This window comes from Squalius cephalus, assembly GCF_949319135.1.
Source record: "Squalius cephalus genome assembly, chromosome: 14".
Lineage (NCBI taxonomy): Eukaryota > Metazoa > Chordata > Actinopteri > Cypriniformes > Leuciscidae > Squalius > Squalius cephalus.
In genome coordinates, this window is record NC_137135.1 from 19260512 (window position 1) to 19285731 (window position 25220).

The 25220-nt window shown below is 40.1% G+C and overlaps 2 protein-coding genes and 1 long non-coding RNA gene across 3 annotated transcripts in view; 2 read left to right on the plus strand and 1 right to left on the minus strand.

Moving 5' to 3' along the window:
- Nucleotides 1-2985, plus strand: part of mrpl11 (mitochondrial ribosomal protein L11) — a 34471-nt gene extending 31486 nt beyond the window's left edge. Inside the window, exon 6 of the mRNA XM_079892596.1 lies at nt 362-2985. Within this exon, the coding sequence (XP_079748722.1) occupies nt 362-467 (106 nt within the window). The 3' untranslated portion in view covers nt 468-2985. The remainder of the gene's footprint in view (nt 1-361) is intronic.
- A 1676-nt stretch (nt 2986-4661) lies between these two features.
- Nucleotides 4662-12326, plus strand: LOC307170919. The gene is made up of 5 exons (XR_013823458.1): nt 4662-4699; nt 6071-6272; nt 6520-6583; nt 11643-11789; nt 11894-12326. It is a non-coding gene; the product is annotated as an uncharacterized lncRNA (long non-coding RNA).
- Nucleotides 7644-13442, minus strand: npas4a (neuronal PAS domain protein 4a). Its single transcript, XM_079892228.1, has 8 exons — nt 13092-13442; nt 12513-12670; nt 12265-12367; nt 11874-12180; nt 11656-11765; nt 11274-11409; nt 9419-11184; nt 7644-9302 (listed from the first exon to the last, which is right to left on the minus strand). The coding sequence occupies exons 1-8, from the start codon at nt 13264-13266 to the stop codon at nt 9274-9276; spliced, it is 2784 nt and encodes a 927-aa protein (XP_079748354.1). The 5' UTR covers nt 13267-13442; the 3' UTR covers nt 7644-9273.
- Nucleotides 13443-25220: the final 11778 nt, after the last annotated feature.

The window sequence follows — 25220 nt, forward strand, 5'->3', positions numbered from 1 at the left end:
TGTATAATTAATGCTTTAATAACACTGAGAGATTGTACGGGATGCTGCTAGCTTAGTTATTGACACTATTCGTTTGAGAAGTGTTTGCTTGACACCTTCCAGAGCCTTTTCTATCCTGAGTCTCTGCGACGTCAAATGTCATTGCACCGTTGAAATCTGGCAACATTTTGACAGCCTGTTCTGTTAGCAGAGTCTGGTCTTTTTTAATAAATGAGCCATGACACCTAAGTGCAAATGCTCAGACCCACCATTATACTTGAAGGAAGAGCAACGCTCGATCGCTAGAAATGTTTGAAATTCTAATGTAATGTATCTGTTGATATGCCTCTAATCTCCGTCTTCTCTGTCATCCCTCTGTCAGCCTGTCACCGCTGGAGTACGGGGAGTTCCTCCGGGAGCGTGAGGAGAGACTGAAGGCAGAAGCGCAGGCAGCCGCTGCCGAGGCTGCGGTAGTAAAGAAGAAATGAAGAGCTGCTGTGTGCTAGTTATCATTACAAAACCCCCATTCACACAAATTCGTCCCACTATTCCGGATGTGTTTTTCGAATAAAATGCTGCTGTTTTACATCCAAATATATTGAAGTGTATTTTTTTTTTTTTCTCTCATTGTTGACTCTCCCACTAGCTCTTTTCTTTTCTCTGCCTCCTCCAACCTTTTTTTAGGCCTCTGAGACACTTTCACCTACTCTTTCTCTCGCATCCATCTCTTTTAGCCATCTCTGGGTAATAATTCAGGTTTTTTTTTAATAACTGCTATGTCTTTGACACCTGTGCTGAAGTAGATTGCCCTTTGGCAACACGGTGACAAAAAAAAAAACGACACAAAAATTTGGGTTGATATGCAAATGTCAAAGCAGGACACGTTTAATACTTATTTTAAGCAATTGTATGCACCCAAACTGGTAGAAAAGTTTGTCTCAGTGCCTTTGCTATAGTTTCTAATGTTTATCTTGCATAACTGATAATATTTTATCTGGGTTATGTAATCAGATTCCAAAAATTAATTACTTGTAATTAGATTATATTACATTTTAAAATACTCAGACTACTGTTACTTTTTTTACTTAATATTCACACAAAATGGCAGCAAACAGTTTATGATTAATTGATTCTCTCAACAGTAATATTGTGAAATAGTACAAATTAAAATAACTATTTTCTGTTTTAATGCAGTAAAGACAGTAATATTGTGAAATATTATAAAAATATTTTCTATTTGAATGTATATTAAAATGTAATTTATTCCTGTGAATTTTCAGCATCATTACTCCAGTCTTCAGCGTCACATGATCCTTCAGAAATCATTCCACAAAAATATTAAGCAGCACTACTGTTATTAACATTGATAATAAGAAAAAAAGCACTATATAAGAAAATTTGACTTTTGGGATAGAGCTTGGGAAAGAAACCTTGAAGTGCCAGACTGTGCAGGCAAACAGAAGATGTGTAATGGATGGTAATTTGTTCCATAATGGACTAGCCCGGCACTGACCCATTGAACAGTGAGAGACTCCACAAGCACCGCCAAATCACTTTCCTCAAAGTCAAGTGCATTCGTGATTGTTTTCCAAAACGTTTGTCTAAAGTGAGTGAAGGGCAGAGATTTTTTTTCCCCTTTGCGAATATCACAATAGACCATTTGGCTCTCTCTTTGATTTAAACGAGATTGCGGTGTCTGCGCTCTATCTAGGCTTCAGTGACAGAGTGTTCTCCATGTCGCTGACTGCAATTTCATAAGAACGGAAGCACAAGAGACAATAACATGAAGAGGATGTGATTTCATGTGGCATCATGGCCCCACCCACTTATAGAATGATGGTCCAAATATAGAATGATGGCTGTTATATTTGGTGGTTATAAAGGGCAAAAGGCATCAGAATCTATATCTTATGCATTAGATGAAGCTTGTCAAAGTGCAGAATCTCAAAAGAGCCCTGAAGGGATTTAGAGGCAAGAGTCTTTCTCAGACACGGTCTTGTGGTCATATGAGATCCGCAGTGCGTTTTCGCTTTACAAATGAGATTTGCTGTTACGTAATCCAACCCTTCTTCATTATTATACACCTGTGGTGAACCCCACACTTACACTACCTCATGAATATTGCAGAAAGTAGACCGAAGAACCCCACTTAGGAATCAAAAATTCAGTTTTTGCCCTCATCCTTTAGTTCACATTAATACAAAATGGCCTGGGGCATAAACTAAAAAACAGAGAAACTCTTGTGCATATTAACGGCCGTGTCCATGCAAAAGTGACAGTGAATGCCACAGCATGTACAAAAGTGAGAGTACATGCTGCTATAAAAAAATATTTGCCTTTTGAATCTGTATTCAGCAATTTTCATAGAAATACCAGACATCAGAAAAGCAACATCAGCTGATATGCCATTAGGGCTAAAAGATAATGTCTGCTCCACTTCAAAGAACTACTGAAGAGGGGGAGTGTTTCCAAATAGGCAGCAATTTGAAGATATGTATACACATCAGTGCAGTGGAGACTTCATAGAAAAAGCTTTTCAGGTTAGCTGAATGCTAAAATGAAACCTCAATTAATCTAAATCTATCTATCTATCTGTCTGTCTGTCTGTCTGTCAAGATTTTGTCAATATTTCAATCGATGTACATCACTCATAATACATTAATTTGTTCCAATACAACAACAAAAACCCAGAAGAAAATAAAAATGTTATTTTCTTTAATTAGTTAGTTTTAATTGGTAATTTGATTAAGTTTCCGATTAAGGTATCCGAATATGTTCTGATACCTATTTGTGTAGAGGAGAGCAGGCCACAACCTAACACATTTTTACTTTTGTCTACAAATATGTGGTCTTGTTTCATTATTAGTGTATATTTTTTTTGTTTATTTACCTTAAAAAAATTGAAGTGTAATTTGACTAATTCATGACCATATTTTAAAATGTTATCTAATAATTAAAAAATATGCAAACTAAAATATTCTGTCAATAAAATACAAATGAACGTTCAGCGATATCTTCCAACGTTTTTTTTTCTCCATAGAGTGTTGATATGACAGAACAGTCATGCTAGAAACTTTTAAATAAAGTGTTACCTCACCCCTTCTGTACCTATTGCATTTCTCTCAGCATTTTTCATTAGTCCCCTTTTGTAATCTCAGCATGAATATGAATCTTGGAAACGGTTTCCTTTCCTGAATTTCCACGTTGTTTCTAATTTCAGTTAGCCTACTCTTTGTTTCCACTGAGTTCTCACTGGAGAATAAATTATGCTTTCTGGTAATACTTTACAAAAAGATTCCTTTAATTAACGTTAGTCAGAGGTGGACAAAGTACACAACTTCCTTACTTTAGTGAAAGTTCAAAATACTACTTGTCAAATATTACTCCGTTACAAGTAAAAGTTGTAAAGAGTAAAAGTACAGAAGTACTCGTTTTTAAAAGTACTTAAGTATCAAAAGTAAAAAGTAAATGTCAATGCATTGTTTTATTATTGTTGCATTGTTTTGTATGTAATACTTACAGTACCTTATGCCTCTGAATCAATGCCTGCCTACCCACCCTCATATCAATATCAAATTTGTTTCTAGAACACAGTTCCAGTAGTGGGATTAAATGTGAGATTGAATAAATGCACTCAATAACGTCCACAATGGTTTCGGACACCCAAATGGCTGTTCCCTCCAATAGTGCCCTATTTAAAGTTTTTTGGCTTTTAGTATGAATATGTTAGCCTTACTGTTATCTATAAGCTAGTGTGCTCCAAAACAATGACAAAATTCGCATTTACAAGACCAAACCCAACGTTGAAAATGAAAATCAGGTTGATGTCAGAATTCAACGTCAGATTGACGTTAATTTCCAACGTTGGACAGACGTTGTATTTTGGTTGAAAATGAAAAACAGGTTGACGTCAGAAACCAACATCAGTCGGGTTCTTACGTCAACCCGACTTTCATTTCAACCAAAATCCAACGTCGGATGTTTACGTCAATCTGACGCTGGGTCCTGACATCAGTCAGAAGTCAGGTTCTGACTTCAATCCGACGTCGGGTTCTGACGTCAATCCGATGTCCGGTTCTGACGTCACACCGACTTTCAACCATTTTCCAACCAAAATGCAACCCCTGCAACTAAAATCATCCCCTGACTGACGTTACTACTTTCTACTCAAGGACCTTGACAGAAATGTAGTGGAGTAAAAAGTATGATATTTGTCTTTCAAATGTAGTGAAGTTAAAGTAAAAAGTTTCCAGAGAAAATAATACTCAAGTAAAGTACAGATACTCAAACAGTGTACGCAAGTAGGCCTACGCAAGTACTCAAGTAAATGTACTTTGTTACTGTCCTCCTCTGACGTTAGTTAATAAAAATACAGTTGTTCATTATTTGTTCATGTTAGCTCAGGTCCATTCAATTATTTATAGATATAACATTTTATTTTAATGATGTATTGATAAATGTTGAAATTAATATAAACTATTAATACATTTTTTATATGTATTTTTTCACTGTTAGTTAATGTGTATGCTATTAATAAATGGATCTTTATTGTAAAATGTTACATGCTTCTTCTGAACGCCAATTTTATTGAAAAGGCTATTTATTTATTTTTTTCTAAAATTGCGATTTAATCCACAAGGCTCTTTGAATGTCCACACGATGGCACTGCATGTTTAAAGACTGTTGCAGGTTGCTCACAGACTCGGGTGATCATCCTATGGTGAGTAACTCCCTACACTACATCCTCGACAGTTACTGTAAAGCCCGAGAAACCAGTCAGATCTGTGTCCCTTTGTGCATATAATTTATAATCACGCCATGCGTAACTAGATGCTTTTGTCTAAAGCCTGAGACAAATTTCTCAGACGCTTCTCTTCTGATCTTGGCTTCTGACTGATCGTCTTCGAGCCCCAGTGAGTGGCTTTACTTTGATGTGAACTAACCTTTGTCAGCTGCCTCTACCAACTTCAAAAGTCTCTTTCTGCATAACGAATGCAAAAATTAGTTTGCTTTAAAGAGACAAAATGGAGTGTCATGCTACATGATAAATGAAAATCATGCCACCCCGCGACGGGCGTGCTGTAATTCATGTTTTCATGTGACGTCGATGTCACAATCCAAATCCAAATATACATGTAAAAGTCACTCGCCAATACGTTTAGATGATCTAATTTTGAAAGAAACCAGGTAGAATACTAATCTGTCTGGTTTGTAAAACAAAAGAAAAATGCTGTCATCATTTACTCACCTCATGTTGTTTCAAACCTGTATAAGTTTCTTTGCTCTGTTGAACACAAAAGAAGATATTTTGAAGAATGTTGTAATTAAACAGGCACCCATTGACTTCCATAGTGGTGGGGGAAAACACTATGGTAGTCAATGGTGCCCTACAGCGGTTTGATTACCAGCAGTCTTCTAAATATCTTCAATTGTGTTCAACAGAAGAAAGAAACTCATACAGGTTTGGAACGACATGAGGTGAGTAAATGATTACAGAATTTTCATTTTTGGATGAACCCAAAGGTCTGTGTGAAGGTCCAAAGGTCTGTACCATGAGGTAGTTGAATGAGCTCAGTGTTACAGGATTAGTTTCAAGTTTCCAAAACCAATCAGACTTTGTTGGTCCCATGACATTGATAATTTAAAAATGATAATCAATGTGTAATAGATTAAGACTAATAATTACATTAATAATATCCAAATCACACAAAATAATTATTATGAATAGTCATCGCTAAAAGACAGACAATATTGTCTTTTAAAATCTCTTTTTGTGTATGTGTAGTAACTTTAATTTAGAGTAGAAACTGGGGGAGTGGCTTCGTTGTCTCTCTCTTTGTTCACACCAAGTCTAATTTCAGTTTGAGATCTCTTACCTAGAACATAACCTGCCCTGGAACAGGTTTGCCATGGAGTGCAAGTTATTATGGCGATGAAAAGCCAAGCCACTTTCATTGTGCCTAAAACACAAGGTTGGCACAAACTAAACTGAAACATACCTGGCTAGGCTTATCCACCTTAACCGGCTTCATGGGTGCTTCTTAATACTCATATTGATGTTTCCTTGTTTCCTCACTCCTACGTCCTTAAGCCAGTGACCCGGAAACCGATCGAACTCGACCATCTTGAAGGACATCTCAGTTCTCTAATTGCACCGTGAGGAGGCGAGGAATATGGAGAAATCTTCCTAAGGAGTCATGAGTGAGGATACACAGGTGTTTCCTTCCCTCGCATCCTATGGGGGTGGAGCTGAGACGCAAGGAAAGGAAGCAAGAGAATGAGAAGCACCCATGGTAAAAACCACAGGCTTCCACTTCCTAATGTGTGTGTATTTGTATGTTTCCACAAGGGGGAATCCGTTTTAATTTGTTTTATATTATATTTTATATCTTTCATAATGTATTATATGTATCCTTACTAATCTCTTAACAGCACTGATAACAATATATGTTCAGAGACTAAAAAAATGATTTTGTCTGTGTGATATATGTATAAACACTCAGACTCCTGAATGATTTCTATTCCATCATTTTTTTACAGGAGTGCTATAGACCCAGGGACCACCAACCCAGAAACCCCAGAATGAAGAAGTAATATTTTCTAGGTAACATATTATAATTTTTCTTAATAAAATTCCTTGCTGTTTCTCAGCTGGTGCAAGCTGGTAAACCATCTTGGACCAGCAACAAACTATGTACCAGTCATACAAGCTTAAGTTGGTCAAGCTCTATCCATCCATGCATCCAAACTGTAGTTTTCAATGATACATTTTTAGGATTACTACAGAGATGCATTTTATTTGACACCAGATGGTGTAAGAGAGCCAATCTGGGTTTCTGTGACACTGTTTTGTCTCAATAAGCTGCAATGGAGAAGCGATGAGAGGCTGGAACAAAATGTTCCCATGCTGACGCACAGCTTGGTTCTACTCTTTTATGGCAGATGGTTACTATACTTATGATGCTTGATTATTTCTAAGCTCCCCAAGGTGCATTGTGCCTAAAAATAGAAGGTAAGAGGGAGAGAAAGAAAAGAGTTAGAGGAGATTGCGCTTTACATAAAAGATCTAGAATTGGGAGGAGGCTTTGAATCACAGCTTTTGGTGACTTAACATCGGTTGCTTTAATTGGCTGACTGGCTCTTGTACGTTAAATTCATTAGCATAGCAACACAGCTCTCCTCTCTCTCACATCTCGCTCTCTCTCTCTCTCTCCTTTTTGGGAAGGATGCTGTGAGGAAAGGGAGGAGGGGACTAATATTGGTGCCCCTGAGCAGGAAAGCCCATATATGGAGTCTGATAATGCTGTCATGCGACGTCAAAATAGCAGGTACATTGAGTGTGGGCTGAGAGAAAAAGAGATAGAGAGAGGAGGGGGGGGCTACGTGCGTGTGGCATTCAGTACGTGAGTGCGTCAAAGCGGGAAGCTGACGGTCTGTGCGAGCGCCTCTGTGTCAAGTGCGTACGTCAGTCTGAGTCAGATAGCGCCTCATCGCGAGCGTGCGTCAGTGGTGTTGCTGAGCAGTCTGCACTCCAGGGAAAGAGTGAGGAGAATGCTCTTAAAACAAGGGATACGGGGATGATGGAGGAATGGGAGCGAGGAAAGGACAGTGGTTTGCAAAAGGGAAGGAAAGGAGGAACTAGAAACTGACACATGAGTACTTTTAAGTGCACTTTAATATAAATGCCTCTGTTTTGACAAACCAAATACACTTATCAGCGACACAAAAGAACACTGATCCACAATGTCCATTCTTCATAAATAGCATATGTCAAGTATGTTTTCATCTCATATGATACAAATGTCTCTGATATGTACAGACTGTTGTTTGTACAAATGTACAAATTATTACAATCTTTAACCATTCCGCATCATGCCTAGCTAGAGGCACGTGCACCAAGCACCCAGTAAATCAGCATACATACAATAAAATACTTTTTGTTTTTAAACGTAGCATGTAAATAGCTAGAACATAGGAATCAATCCTTTACTTGACCGTAGACAACTCTACGTTAGCATGTCGACACCATGGGCATAGAACCATTCTCAACCCGTGTCGATTAGTAACTGAATAGAAATAGAACTTCATCCCTATTTTCCTGCTCATTTTTTAAAACAAAACTTTGCTTCGTTTTTATAACCCCTCTCAAAAAAGAAGAATCAATCATTCACACAGTCATTGTCACCACTCCACACCGCAGACAGCAAAGTTACGATGTCACTGTGGTATTCACTAAATAAAGGTGCTGTTTCTTTTAGGTCTGCAACCTCTTGATGTGCCAGGCACATAAGAGCTTCTGCAGATTGCAAGCATTACAAATATTGATGCTGCAAAAGTCCAGTGCAATTCCTTCTAGCCATGCCCATCAGAGTAGCCGACCGAATGGATTCGTTACTCCTTCACTCAGTAGTAGCTAGAAATAAGTCCAGGAATGTCCGTGCATGCAAAGCCATGCACAATATTTTCTCCCTCTCCCTGGCGGCTTCCGCTGCAGATTTTGTCCACCGGCCAGTAGGAGAACAATGTGAAAACTTGACTTGTCTTGCACACAAAGTGGAATTTGTTCACATTTGTACATGTGAAATGATATGTTCAAGAATTGCATTCACAAACTCGAAGCCCAATGTAGTCTGAATTCTGTCATTTATATTATTAGTTACTGAGCTGAAAGATTAGACTGGAAAGTCAATCAGCTGTGGTAAGCATGCTGATATTATTACTTTTACAAACTGTTCACTTTTTGAAATGACCAAATATTGATCTATAATGTGAATACTTTCCACACATTGGACTTTGTGTATGTGTGATGCTGGATGACAAGCATTGAGCCATATAAGCTATCTGTTGTTTCTCAATGGAATCTGGAATCTTTTTTTTCATGTCCTCAAAGTTCACAACTGAGTTTTCACTACAAGTGAATACAAATGCAAGTCTGTAAGTTGGTTTACACTTACATAGTCAGAGCTGTAACTCTCACTCATATAAGCTCATGTTACATTATAGCAGAAAGACATAAATTGATCTCTTAGTCCTCTTAGGACTTGTTACACACTAGTATATTGCATTGCTACCAAAGGGTTGCACTATTATTAACATAAATGAATGGATAATTAGATGAACAATTGTGAACATGACTGTTTACTCTCATTGGATTTGAGAAAGTTCAAGTCTTTTTTGGCATTATATACATTATGTATATATTTATACAATTAATTAATATTCACTTTTCAGCAAAAGTAGCTCCATGAAATATGACAATATGCCATACTTAATGAAGTAAGTCACAGACTTATTTTAGAACGGAGGATCACTTCCACTCCCATCTGTAAGACAAAAAGAAGGAACAGAGGACATAATGTTATTAGCAATAATAATAATAATGTCAGTTTGGCAAAAGTGGCAACGCAGCAGAGTGATCAGCAAAAAGACCAACTCTCACCTTTGCGGAAGCACTGTTGCGGTGCATGACATTGGAGTTGATACAACTCAGGTTGTTGCCCCAGGCCGGGGGCGATCGAGGCACCTGCCCCAAATATGGGTTCCAGGGCGGCCAGCTCCTCGAGGAGGGACTGGGCGCAGGGCAGGCCGGGCGGCGCAGGGCTGACAGGCGACGAGACAGGCACCGAAGCGGGGGAGGCGGTCAGCTGCAGTGGTGGAGATGTCGGTATGCCCATGAATAGAGGCGATGATGCTACCTCTGTCTCCATCGCAACTTCGCCTGCCGCCTTCCCATCTGCCATGTTGTCTGCGTTGACTGGCGACATCATAGCCCCTCGCCCGGCCTCATTGTTACAGTGCGCCGATTGGACGCTACAGAAGTGACCGGCACTCACAGCAGAGATCCCGTCAAAGTGCAAGGGTGGGCACCAGCACTCAGGAGAGGAGGGGGGACTGGAGTGAGAGGAGTAAGAGTGAGTCGGTGAGAGGGGAGGGGAGGATGCGAGGTCCTGGAGAAGGGTCTCTAATATACTCTCTTCAAACAGAGACTCGTCATCAGAGAAGATGGGCAGGTCCAGGCCTTTCCAGGACTTGAGTGTGTAGAATTCACCCAACAGTGGGACTGTATCAAGTCCTGCAGAATTCAGAGACGGAGACTGAGAGCGTTCAGAAATGGTGGAAGGAACCAGCTTGGCCAGGAATGGATCTAAGTAGAAGCCCTCTGCTAGTGTGCTGATGTGGTGGGCTAAAAGCGAGATCTCCGTTCTTTCTTTTTCTCTCTCACGCAGTGAGGAGAAGAAGGACAGGCTGGGCTGTTTTCCAGGTGAGGCTTCAGGTGTGAGGAGACCGTCTGGTGGGTAAGTGAGTGGCCCATGTGGGACGTCAACATACAGTGGACCACGGACTTCTGGTAAAGTCATGACCGTGCAGTCGCCATCACCTGGACTGTCAGGAGTAGGAGGGAGTTTTTCATAGAGCGACCCACTGCAAGGCTCCACTGGGAAGAGGATATCTGTGGTTGGAGATGTTATAGTGAGTGGCAAAAGAGTCGAGAGTGTTGTCGTTGGAGGTGGTGTGCTGCCTTGTGGGTTTGATGGCTCAGATGGAGAAAGAGATGGAGCCGTCGTTGTTGTTGCTGTTGCAGTTGGAGCAAGAGGAGATGGTGAGGTGGCACCGGTAGGGTCGAAGCTGAAATGAGGCTCCCCGAAGGGAAAATTGCTTCCACCTAGTTGAGGTGTGTATGGGGGTGTGCACACAAACTCCTTGGTCTGTTGGGTCTCGGAGGTAGGTACAGGTGGAAGAGGAAGGGGCAAGGCTGGTAGAGGAGGATCTATCTGGAATGCCGGTGGCAGCAGAATATTCTGAGTGAGGAAGTCCAAGTCAGACACTGTTGCAACCGTGACTGGAATGGGAGATGATGCAGAAGATGGACTGGCCACAGGTTCACTTGGCTCATGCTGGAAGAAGCTCTCTTCTTCCATAGAGGAGAGACTGGAACGTGGGCCACTCTCCAGTTGTACAGGCTCCATTGAGGAGCTGCCACCTTGTTCCTCAGTAGATCCTGCACTGCAGGCGGCCGTGCTGAAGTCAAATGACTGCCCAGAGAGGCCACTACTTCCTGGCGTGAACACTTGGTCAGGGCTTGAGAGTGTTTCTGGACTCTGTAAGCTTAGGCTTTCTTGTTGGGAAGTGCTTGAACCCAGCACCAAGGAGAGCTGGGTCTGTTCAGAGCTCAGCTGCTGCCTGATTGACCAAGCCTCTGTCTCACTGTGGCAAAGAAAAAGAGTGATATTAGTGATATTCCTACTTCAACTTGGGTTATATACTTGACTTGATAGATGTAGGCTGAGCCTTACCTGATGATGTAATTGTTACTGACAATGGGGTTTTCCCCAGTTTCCAGCTGCAAGACCATATAAAGCCAGACCCATGAGTGATCTGTAGTCTCTACACGAACCACCATCTCAGCTCTGCCCTCTCCTCCCTCTCTCACTGTGTGGTGAAAAGAAAAGATGGGAGAGTCAAAACATATTCAACTCCTTGTGAGATTTAATGTCATGTCTTGGTGGGTAGTCAGAAATGCTTTTCCACTGTTGATGCGTATTGCTCTGTATTGCTCGCTGTGAGTGTCAAATGTTGATAGGGAACTGTGAGGCACGAGAGTGCTCATGCTAAGCCTAACCAAGCAAATGAAGCTGAGAATATTTTTTTGTTTATTCATTCAGGAGTGAGACTCACATAGGCTGCAGTGCTGAGCTGAGGCGTGTGAAAGATCCTGAGGATGCAGGAAGCTGTACCAAGATTGGGACCGCAGAATCTCCACATTTAGTCCCAAATAAACATTCACACTGAAAGTTGGAAAAAGATAAATGGTAAGGAAAATTTTATCTTTTAAAAACACATTATTATAACATTTATAATTTTATTTATAACAAATACTAGTCATTTAACCTCACCTGTCTTGTGCTTCCTGAAGTCTCATGTCACGGCTATGCTGAGAACGGAAACATGGCAGGAAGAAGTTGCTCTCTAGTGTTGGAGCTGAAGATTGTTCTCTGTCCGGGGCAATTCCCCCTTGGGAAGTGTGAGGCTCCAGAGGAGCACAGAAACATACCCACACTGGGTTGGAAGTCCAATAAGATCCTGGGGAAGACTCATCGGGAGTTTCTGACAGGCAGTGGGCTCGGATTAAAACAAGCTTATTGCCTGCACTCTGCCTACGCACTGATTTGGAGGTGTTGAATCTGCAGCGGAACAGACGATCTAAGGGGGAGAGGCACAAAATAATGAGTCCTTGCATATCTGACATGTATTATCTATATGTGTGTCAAATTTTAAAGATCTTACCTGTGTCAGGTGAAGTTGGAGGCACCAGGTTACTCCTCATAATAAAGTGGTCTGCAGTGTCTATTATGTCGTACACACTGTCCCCTTGAGCGACCAAATCTACCTAAATATTCAAAAGAGAATATACTGTAGGTGAATGTCCTTTTTAATTCATTTTGCTTATAAAAAGACTGACATAACATGAGATGAAAGGGAGAGGAAGGCTATAAAGATTTAATGAGAATAACTGTTATGTCTGCTTTACTCACCATTGAGTGTCCGAGGTGCTCTGAGACGCTGTCTGACAGGTACAGTAACTTTCCTTCACCAGTCAATAGCATGAGAAAGCCTGGCATAACTTGAACCAACTCATTCAGTTCATGAAATGAGAGGAATCCCGTGGTTGCTTCAGCACTGCTAGCTGTATCTGAAAGAAGTAATTTCAGGTCTGAATAAACTATCAAACTTCATCCATATATAAAACGTCTAGTACGAAAGAAAAGTTAGTTAGCACTATTTTCAGAACCATGGACAGCGTTTATGTTTCAGTACCATGGAGAGAAATTGCGTTCTAAAGCGATGTTTTCACTACGTTCTTTTGTATCTTTAAAGATATTTCTTAATTCATATTACCAAACAGATAAGCAGCGCAGATATTTTTACAAAAAAAAAAAAAAAAAAAAATGTAAGATGCACCTGTTGCATCTACTCGCGGCAATAAAAGAGTAATACACAGCAATGTCTCAACACAAACTCAAATCTAAAAAGCTTCTTCTAATTTCATGCTTTTATTCTAATTTCATTACAGTCTTTTATTCGACTATATTTGCAAAACAAACGATATTTACCTTGGCTGAAGAAGACAGACTTTCTCGTGTACATGCAAGCCAGCGACATGATGTGAAGATAGGACAGCCGAGACTTGTCCGCATCGGAGATAGGCAACAAGTCCTTCAGGTTCCTAATCTCCGCGTTTATTTGGTCCCTTCGGGCTTTAGAAGCTCCTTTAGTGGACCGATACATTGTGGTTACTAACGGAAGAGGACTGTTTCTGAGGTTCGCTGAAAGTGTTGACTATGGTGCAAGTTGAGGAAAGTGTGATGCTCTTTCCCAAAAGAGTTCAGGCGTGTTCACAGGTGTGTCATCTCAGCACATGTCCAGAGTACGGCTGCTCTTCTCCTTTCACCTGCCTCTCCCGGGTTTCCCCCTGCGGATCCGCCACAGCGCCTGGCTCAGGTTGCGGACCGGAGGATGGATGGAGTCAGTCGGCTGCTGCTGAAGCCGTATCTCGCCCAGATATCAGGAGTCCGTAAATCTGGTAGAGTTACATTGCAAGCCAGTAACTTATATAGGCTGGGACTCCACCAGTGTAGGGGGGCTCCCAACGCGCCAACACCGACGTAAAAAAAGAGCGCGAGGGGAGGGGGGAATGGAGTAAAAAGGGGGGAGGGGAGGGGGATTTATAGGTCTCATATCAGTGTAAGCAATGCTGAAACTCACTCATCTCACCCCTCCCAACCCTTGCGCTCTGACTCTGCTCCGACGTCAGCATCCCCTCTCTCCATTGATGACGTTGGCTTGAAATCGGGAGCTCCGGCGACGCAAAAAGCCCGATTTGGACAAAACCGAGCAATGGGCGGGGACAGAGAGTGAAACGTAGACGGAGTCACCGCACTCCAGTGTAAAGACGTGTGTAGAGAAAGGGAGGGGGGGCTGTTTCTGAGCTGCATACGAACGAGACCACTCTACCCGAATTCTCTTGCTGATTGCCTCCAACTGACCGAATTCAGATATGATTCAGAAACTGATTCCTATATTGTATTACAATGTCTTGCACTGCATGTTCATGGATGCAAAAAGGGTTTACATGGAAGCACGGATGCAATCCCTGACATTTTTGCTGTTAACTCATGTCTCACTGCGTTATTTGCATCATTTTCCACATTTTACAAGCTCCGTGACCACAGAATGAACCCTTAAACAGATTTCCATTAAAAAAAAAAGGCAGATTATAGTAGCTCTGGCAGCATGCGGGACACTGCAGTACTTGTGATGGCTTTAAATTCAGCAGTGCATTTGCCCCAGTGAACCAGACGGTGTAAACGAGAACACTGAAATATCTGCTTTATTGTTACATAAATGCTTTCTCTCTGTCCTTATAAGGGAAACATGGGGCAATCATAGACAAGGACAGCAGCTGTATTGAGTTATGTCTTATGAGTTTGTGTGCGTAAGGCGACATTGTGGGGAAGAGCCAATGGCTCACTCAGAATCTATCAGCGCAATATGTAGTCACAGACTCAGTAATATGGGACACAAAATTGGTTGCTTCATTATGAACTTGAGATGCTCCCGAACGAGCGCAGTCTGAGTGAAACGAATTAAATGGACATCAGGTTTATCCATCACAACTGACTAAATAGATTCTGTGATTCTTATTTCTCAGAAAATGGTAACTGTAAGGGAAGCCTACAGTTTGTTTAAATGTATAAACTCAGTTGTTTTGTGCACTGTCTCTATTCCCATATTTGTCTGCTTCGAATTAGGCTAAAGTACAGGCTATCTCATTGTTGTAATCAAATTTACTTGTTAAATAACCCGCTTTGTTTTAAACATTTGAACATTGGAAGCAAATAGAAATGCATAAAACAGATGAACGACTTTTAATCGCTCTCACAGTTGTCATGTGGTCTATATATAGGCTACACTCTCATATTTTCTGTAATCCAATATCCATTATGATCACAAATCATATTATAAACCACATTTGAAATTTCACTTTCAAGTTCTCCTGCACCTCAGTGTGGTGGTCATGTATGATTTCACCTCTGTAGCTCTTTTTAATTGGTTGCACACTCTGTATTGCACCACTCCACTAATTAACTTCAAATACCTGTCAAAAAATGGCTCGTTTAAGTCGCAAGCTCGACTGACGCCTATTTGCATCCTCTTTGGACAGTTTGTTCCATCCGTAATGTGGACAAGAAGAGTGTCATAGACAAAAGTCTCGTGCGCTCGCTGCGGTCCTACCATTCGAGTCGATTCGTTTTCAGAAGAGGAAGCGAGGTAGCCTGTTCACTGAAGGTGAGCTATTTTTAGCATCATGCAGAAACTCCAGCGCTTTTAGGAAAGTTACAGTGTTATCCATGTGGCTTGGCGAGGTTCAACGATGCAATATCATACGTTACATTTTCATTCATGATAAATAACCAATCCCAATCATTAAAAAATATACATCTGGATAGGAATATCTATTCATTTATCAATACAAAGCTATTTTAGAAGTATTACTCTTGTAACAGTCAGGCACGCGCACATCACTGAAACCTGTTGCGCGCGTGAGATGACCGTTTCGCTTTTCTAAAATTAGCTTTTGGATAGTGCCTGACAAACGCACTCAAAGAGATTCACCGTCCTCGGCGACACATTTAGTCTTTTTAATAATACATTTGTGGATATTTGTGAATGAGTAATTGAGGTTCGAAGAAGATTTATGCGAGAATCTATCATTTCTGTTTTTGTTGGTTTCGGCTAGAATTCTCCCAACCCAAATTCCATCTTAAACGCATCTTAAACAGAGCAGGATGGGAGATCGGCTAACCGGTTTACGTTGGTTTAAGAAATTATTTTCAGCATAAGAGAAGTTTTCAATAAGCTCGGATCACATTTAATACAGAAATTGCATGCAGCATGAAAAACAATCACTTGTGCAAATGCGTTTATAGTGGGATTAGCAGGAGGATATAGCAAAAGAATCCAGAGAGTGTTGCTACAGGACTCTTAATTTCCCTTTAGGATCTCATTGTCCAAATGAATGTCTTGTTTGGTAGGCCCTAGTTGACTAAGTTTTGATTTAGTTCCTAAAGCATCTTGTACTTGCTAAGACTAATTAAGATGCTCTCAAAATCAGTGGCAGAATCATGCATTAGCTAATGCTGAAGATAGATCAACCCGATCCCTAATGATCCACCCTTCAGTGCACCATCCGTGATTAAACCCTGGCAGTGGTCACCCTTTAACAAATTTCACCTCTTAAAATAGTTGGCAGGTTTTTCTGTTCAGCCAGCCCACAGAGTGATTCAGAAACACTGAAGCGTGCCAGGCTTTCTGTGTGGCTTCCTCAAGGTATAGATTGTATGAATAGCCTCTGCTCTTTGGCATCTTCAAAAGAGGGACAGTACAATATGGAACACCAGTGTTCAGCCTTCATCACCCATTTATGTTCAACTGAATGCAGTCCAAGAGCACCACTGAGAGCAAATTCTTATAAGGAAGACCTATTGTGAGGATAAAGTTTAATAATCCTTCGGCTTTCTTTACGGACCTTAATAAGAAGAACTGCTCAAAAGAATACCAAAATAATGCATTTCCTTCCTAATTCAGAATCATTCACACAAAATCTAGGAAAGCTATGTTAAAGGTGAGGATAAAACGCATATTAGGCCTTTTCAAAGTGTTCAATTTTTTGTACTTGTTATGTTGCAATCTGGGTTTTGAAGGCAGAAGGTAAACGTTCAGTGTTTGACTGCCGGATGTGAGTAAATGGATAATGGCCAGCATGATACATATCCCACTGTTAGCAGTATATCCCAGGGAACAGGAAGAAGTCATTATGCCTGTGCCCAGAGTACATGACTGAGTTGACTGTGCCTACTTGAAGCCTCCTATGATTTTACACACAGTGGACAAAAATAACAATGAATTATTCTAGTCTCTTCAAGTATGAATGGTTACTTTTTAATTCATTTCAAGACATTTCAAGATAAAAAGATAATGCGATTTATTGCAAATTTATATTACCCATCTTGTCATGCATTAAAATACAAATGCATTATGTTTGGACCCAGCTGAGGTAATTCTAAAGTCATCTGTGCAAGTTTAATCCTGCTTTTCCGTCAAAGACTTTTGTGAGTGCAATCAAACTGCGCTAAAGAACAGAGTTGAGGGGGAAAAATGCTTTAATGAGAAACAAAATGTCATTGGCCTCTTGTGCAGTTGAAGTACGTTGTTCCTCTATCTCAAGATTCTTTCTCTCCGCACTGCTGTTTATTTTTACACAGAGAGAATCAAGGTCTTCACTCTGCCTCTTGAAAGAAAGGAGCTAACCTGTCGCCTAGCAACACCTCCCACTCCTGCTGAAGCCAGAGTAAGAGAAGAGAGGAAGAGGAAGGATTGAAACAGTCTATGAAACTGAGGAGAGAGATAGAGGTAAAGAGTAAGGTGTGGGGTTGACTTTAAAGGCGAGAGAGTCCAGCACATCATGTGCCGGTATGTTTCCGTTGTCTATCCTACTGAGAGGCCAGTGAAGTTGCACCTGTCGTGGTATTTAAATAATCTAGATTTAAGTATAATAAATTATCTAATGCATTGTTCAGCCGTGGTTCAGCGCTGGTTGATTCATATAAACTACTGTGAGTGAGCAGATGTAACACTCAGACACCCACACACTCCCTCCCTCCCTCCCTTCCCCATCTCTGTCAGAGATACTTCCCCAGCCTGCAGCCGGGTGAGTTTTTTTTTTTTTTTTGTGTGCAGTGTATTTTTAGACCCAGGGCTCAGAACAGTGGGAAAATGACTTCTGCTGAAGTATTTCTATCTCTCTTGTTTTTTTCAGTGTCTGTGAATGGTGACTGTACTAATTCATGACTCTTTTGTACATTTTCATTGACAAACGTCAGTACATTCTTTCGTTTTTGCATATCTTTCCCTTTAAATCACTTTCTCCATTTTTTTTTAAAGAATCATTTCCACCAGTCTATAAATAGTCTAGAAAAAGCGTTCTTTAATTCCATACGGTCTATTTTCTCCCTCTTACTGTTTAAGCTCACTACTCAGTTCTAGCGCTACATGCCAGCACATTTTGCTCTCACCCTCCTTTTTTCGCTCCCTCTCTCTCTCTCTCTCTCTCTCTCTCTCTCTCTCTCTCTCTCCCTCTCTCCCTTCATAAGTTGTTGCTGATGCAAGGTTGCCATGGCGACGTGATGTAGATGTGACATCAAAACAGACCTCAAGCAGCAGATTTTTTTCCCTTTTCAGTCTGTCGCTCGCTCTCTGTTCTCCCATCTCATTTCATATTACGCCAAAGGCATTGCATTACAAAACACCTCCATGAGCTTCTGATCTAAACCTCACAAAAGTAAGAAAGATGCAATTCCTTTTAAAATAATGCAGCTCTTAGTGACCATAAGAGATCATTTTTCTTCGCCATTCAGGTCTGCCTTTGATAGTAGCAAGAAAATGATCAGTGATTCAGCGTGTGCTTCTTCTTTCTCCTTGCCCATCTCTGTGCATTTCAAATCTGACTGTAATGTTCTCAATGTGTAGTGCAGCTGTCTTTAAAACAATATTTGTAGTACCCAGGGTTGCTCTTCATCCCTCTCATAGAAGTGTGTTTGAAACATGTTGAAAATCTAGGATTTAAAAATCCTAAAAGAAATGACTAAAATGCATAAGAATATATTTTAATATATTGTTAAATAAGAATAATATCTTGTGGACTATTTCTAGGAATCTCGATGTACGTGTTAATTTGTCAGTTCAACTAATCATTCAAATTGTTATATGCTGATTAAAATACAACTTAGAGAATATATATTAAATTAGAAAAATGCAAATGCAAGGTCGACAAATCAATGGAAAAACGAGAGAACATGAAGTTTGATAAAGCATTGCATAACTATTAGAAGAGAAGAGAGTGGGCAGAGATGGTTAGAAAGAGGAAGAGAATGAGGCGCAAGCAGGGAGGGAGGGAGAAAGTAAGGTACTTCAGTGCCTTTTTTTAGCTCCAGGCTAAAGTTACGATTATTGCTTTTATCCATCCTCAATTTCCCCTCGACTCCCTCTCTTTGCAAGCAAATATGTATTTCCCCCTAGGAACCGCTATTTTCTCCATGATTAGTGATCATTTCAGCAGCGTGAACGCTTCCGCACAGTTGGCAGTAGAGAAGCAGAATGACCTGTGTCATTCACCATTGCTGGATTTGAACAATGGAAAGTTTTTTTTTGGCTCACTGAATCATTGGTATGAATTTATGAATGGGGAGTCCATTACCTGACAGTTTCTCAACTCGCGCTCTGAATCACTTGTGCCGAACGAACACCAAATCTGCTTATAAGCGTCATATGATAAGGAATCATATTTTCCTTCATCTTCTGAAATAAGAGGTTAGTGCGTCTGTATGGAATGCACAGAAACTTTCAGAACCCAAAATTTCCTCCCTAGCAAAAACAAAGACAATCTATTGAAAGTAAGCCGCAATGGATTGTTCCAAACTCCTTTAATGAAAAAGATTTGGTGAAGGTTTACTTTGAAAAATTTTCACTTAGAAATTGCTTGTAAGTTTCCCAAATAATTACATGAACTGGCAAGTAACTCACTGAATTAAATGTGAAATTTGGATGTTGAAAGACTGAAATACAAATTCTGTAAAGAAACTCTAGAAGGTGCAGGAGGAAATGTCCTTAAAGGGATAGTTCACCCAAAAATGAAAATTCTGTCAGTAATTACTCACCCTCATGTTGTTCCAACCCCGTAAGACCTTCGTTCATCTTCGGAACACAAATTAAGATATTTTTGATTAAATCTGAGAGTTGTCTCACTCCTCCATAGGCTTCTAAGGGACTGAAACTTGCTGGCCCAGAAAATGTATTAAAGACATCGTTAATATAGTCCAAGTGACTCCAGTGGCTCAATCTTAAGTTTATAAAGCGACGAGAATACTTTTTGTGCGCAAAACCAAACAAAAATAACGACTTTATTTAATTTCCTTCCCTCTGGGCCTCTGGAGACAACTCTCAGATTTAATCAAAATTATCTTAATTTGTGTTCCGAAGATGAACGAATGTCTTACGGGGTTGGAACAACATGAGGGTGAGTAATTACTGACAGAATTTTCATTTTTGGGTGAACTATCCCTTTAACTCAGTCTGCTTGCAATTACACCATTATCTATAGGACACAGCTGATTGGTTCCTTCTGTATCAGTAGTCAATCAGCTCGCTGATCAACATTTGAGGAAACCCTCCACCTTCCCTAGCTCCACCTGTATATGGCTACGTTTACACGTGGCCGACTATTTTCATAAATGGACATTTCACCCTCTCCGTTTTCAAAAATAACATCGTGCACACCTGTCAGTTTTCAGAAAAGTGTTCGTTTACACGAACCCGTGTATATATGCCGTCAAGAGCATGCCAAACCTGTAGGTGGCAGTGTAACGAGAAGCTCAAGCCCACGTTAGCCAATCAGAATCCTGAAAATAACAACAGCAACGAATCACTTCCTCTTTCTCTTTTGAACAAGGTCGCACTTTTGTCGCACACTGTGACGTCGGCTGCCTAAAACGTGCAAACGAAGTTTTCCAAAATCTCCACTCTGGCCGAAGTTTTTAGAAAGAATCGTTTTCAGAGGCGAATTCTCCATTTGCGTGTAAACGAAGGGCACAAACGAAGGGAAATGTCTCAGTTTTTCAATATAACCATGTACGTGTAAAGGTACTTTGAGGGTTGAGGGTACTTCCCCAGTGACAGGATGATGTCTAATGTTTGGATTTTTTTTTTTACGGGGTTTGATGAAGAGCATAACCATGAAAAGAGTTGTACATTATATTTGCCTTAATGCTTCATGAACAGAATTAAGTCATCTGGAGGATCAGTGGAATGTGAGTGTGATTTGCATTTTTGCAATATGGTGTTAAATCTGCCTGATGCGTTATTTAGTTTTGCCACAGAAGCTGTTTTTTAACACCCTATGTTAACACTCAGCATTCAGACTCTCACCCGCAGGCTCATTCATGGTGACAGTCTCTCACACATTACTCATTCACTCATCATGAGGATAGAGTCGCTTTTCTGTCTCTCTCTCCATCTCTGACAGAGATTAGCAGTGTTAGTCTGAAAAGACGTTGTTCCCCTCTCTTGACATTCAATTTGAAGCAATAGGCCTCAAATCAAAATAGGCTATATGTGCATCCTTAGGCCATAAGTGCATGAAATACATTAAGCAATAAAGGGTTTTGCTCATTATGAGAGTGCAGTGATGATTCTGGATGCTTAGCGTTTCATATGTTTTTACTGATTTAAAAACGTATGCTCCCTTCTTTGAAGGAATTGTCTCTTTATTGCCGTCCCCTCTGCTCGCACGCCCACGCGCCCATAGCAACACGTTGTCGTATCATAGTAACCACATTTGCGCAGGGAGAAAAAAATTAGGGTGGGTTGTAGAGGTATCTTTCACTGACCACAATGAGCATGAAGCTTGATGATGGCTCCTTGTATTCAAGGGTGAGATTATGAAAGCATACAGTATAAAGAAATGTAGCACACTAAACCACATATTCGCTATAACTTCTTATATGAAATGACCTGTCAATCCAGATTCTGGTTCCCAGGTTGTGAGCCATATAATGTAATTAGCCATCCTCGTTAGGCTCATCTGAATAGCCAATCAGTGGCAGATGAGGTAGACGACTCTTGTTATCAAAGTCACTCCAGCTCAGACGAGGCCCTAATCAAGGCGTGTTGGTAATATTCAGAGGTCAGTTTAATTCCCTTAAACAAATGGCCCAATTATCAGTGACCAACATGTGTCCCTTTTTACTCTCCATCTGTGAAAGAGCCCCCTGTCTGCTCTTCTGTGGAGATCCTTCTTTAATCAGGACGCAGTGGACTGAAGCTAATGTCACTTGCTAATAGAGCTACTGTGTAAACCCCAATCACCCAACTGTCCATCGAGGGTCGCAAAACATCACAGTTGACACCTTTGATTATAAAGGCTATTTCTAATCTTATATTAGCTTTATTAGACAACTCTGCTGGGAAATCCAGTTCAATCTGTATTGATGTGCCTTAGGACATAGGAACATAGGTGAGTCGGCCATATAGATAGATAGATAGATAGATAGATAGATAGATAGATAGATAGATAGATAGATAGATAGATAGATAGATAGATAGATAGATAGATAGATAGATAGATAGATAGATAGATAGATCATTTGAGCGTGTTCCTCCTGAACTTTGTTAATAAAACATCATATAATCCAAAGGCCATTTTGTACAATGTAATTGTTCCATAAAAAAGTTAAAGGTTCTTTATGGAACATTGATGTCAATAAAGAACCTTTATTTTCAAGGGTGTAGTTCAGGCAAAAATGAAAATTCCGTCATCAAAACCTGTATGAAACGAAATTATATTCTGAATATGCCTGATGTGTTTTTGTCCATACAATGAAAGTCAATGAGGTCCAGTGTTCGTGTTTGGGCAAAAAATCTTATTTTATGTTCCACAGAAAATAAAATCCAGCTATAATATAAACCACTTAGAGCTAGTTTAAACTGGATTGTTATCCGGGAGGTTGGCATGTTTATTTTGTTTATATTTAGGACTAAAAGTAAAAGTCCTGTTTGCTTTGCCCACTGCTTCCCCACACACGCTTAGCGAATATAGATATCATGAATACTGATCTGTTGTTTGTAATGCCATTAATGCAGTGGATGTCACGAACGGTGAGGGCTTGTTTTGTAATGGCTTAATGTGTTTGAAAAAGCTGGTGGGGGGCAATAGTGTTTCCTCTTTTCATTCAAAAATAACCATGGATGTCCAGGTAAATATAGTAGTTCTTTCTCAATGACTGACAGCAGCAGAGTTTGTGGGGAATTTCCTGAGGGGTCCTGTGTCTCAATTAATGTGCGCACTCAAGCGTGAAGGAAAAACGCTCTCGTTCCTGGCTATAAAAATGTATTCGTTCCTGGCTGTGCAAGAAATAATCTGATCAGCAGTTTTTTGTTTTTTGGAATTGCCAAAAAAATTTTTGCCACAGTTTCACTATGGTGAGGACAAAAGGAGAGATTGCAGACAGAGCATTAAGAATCACCTTCACAGCGAGAAAGTGATGAATTAATACAGTAGTACTGCCTGTTTTAAGTCGAATAACAAACACATTTGGCCTTCGTTCATAGCCAGCAGTCGGTTCAAAAGAATTAAGTTCACATGGTTCAAGATGATCAGAAATATGTGTTATGTGTTGTGTGTTTTGTTTTGTGTTGTGTTATGTTTTATATATATATATATATAGAGAGAGAGAGAGAGAGAGAGATGTTTTATGTTATGTTTATATTATAACAGAACATATAACATTTAACAACATATACTATATAACATCACATTACATATAACATAACATAAAATAGGGCTGTCAAACGATTAATCGCGATTAATCGCATCCAAAATAAAAGTTTGTGTTTACATAATATATGTGTGTGTATGGAGTATAATTATTTTCTATATATAAATACACACACATGCATATATATATATATATGAGAAAATGTGTTATTTATTTGTAAAATATTTATATATAATATAAATTATATATAATATAAATATATATACACAGTATATACATGCAAATATTTCTTAAATATATACATGCATGTGTGCGTATTTATATATAGAAAATAATTATACACCGTACACACACATGTATTATGTAAAAACAAACTTTTATTTTGGATGCGATTAATCGTTTGACAGCCCTACATATAACACAACATAACAATTTATAACATATGTTGTTAAATGTTATGTTATATGAAGTTATGTTATGCTATGTTATGTGTTATATGTTATACATTATGTTATTTTGAAAAGCCTGGTTGAATGGCAAACACATTTGGCCTTCGTTCATCGCCAGCAGTTGGTTCAGAAGAGAGCGGAAAAGAACCACATGATTCAAGATGGATAATCAGAAATATTTTAATTTATGTTCTATAATGTTTTATGTTATATGACGTTATATGTCATGTTATATGTTACGTTGTTTTGAAAAGCCTGTTTTTGATTGAATTACAACCACATTTGGCCTTCGTTCATAGCCAGCAGTCGTTTCAAAAGAATCAAAGTTTACATGATTCAATATAAAAAGAGCACTTGAACAAGAGAACAGTTCAATCCCAGGACATCTGGTCCATTCCCATTCCACCCACTCACCTGTTCCTGACCCATAAATGAGGTCACATTTGGCATGAACTGTGGTGTGTTCCTCCACTCCATAGGACACCATGACACATGAGTCTGTATAAGTAACATTTTCACACACCCATGCAAACACACACACACACACACCTTTTCTGAAGGACACCTCCACATGCGGAGGCATATTGGCAGAGCTCATCAGCCCTCCTCGCTCTCTGTGCCTGCTGGGTGGGTACAGCACATCTCGCTCCTGCGTTTGTCTCACAGTTGGGTTTACCGTTTGTCTGCCATCCAACAGGAAACGGCACGAGAATGCCATGTTCTCACCCACGTATATCCCCATCACCCACTTCCTAAAGAACACGTCTCTATATTGTGATCTCTGCTGTGAGGTAATGATCGAAGCAACCTGCTGGTGCCATCTGTGTCCATCTACGTTTCCGAATTAATGTGCCCGTTGTATTACTCACCTAGATTCTCAGGTGTGCATGTTTGTGTGTGTGTGACCGACTACATGCGTGTACGAGATGCCACTCATTCACAGTTGAACAGTCTAGCTCGGGAACATGTAGCCAGTCAGTTTACAGGAAGGAGGTAAAGAATCTGGTTCACTGGACAATTAGGTTACAAAACCAGCTGCAAGATTCCATCACTTCAAGTTATGTCTATTTTGGGCCTGAGACTCTGTGTGCTGCACTGCCCCCAAGTGGCAGACTAGAGTTAGTTTTCAGACCTGCGATTATGTAAGACTTTGCAGGGAATGAGTCATCACTGGTTTGTATCAGAGAGAGTAGAACTCTGTGTGTGTTTGTGGGCACAGATAACTGGAGACAGGACAGTAGTGGGATGGGCGAGCAGCGCCGGGGACGATGAAACGCAAAAGTGGGTATTTTCCCATTGCTTTTTTCGGCTGTGATTGATCAGTGCAAGTGGTCACTCCTGAGAAGCTGCTAAAGAACAAACGTAAGCAGTGATGCTGTTGATGGCTGGTGGAAGGTTCTAG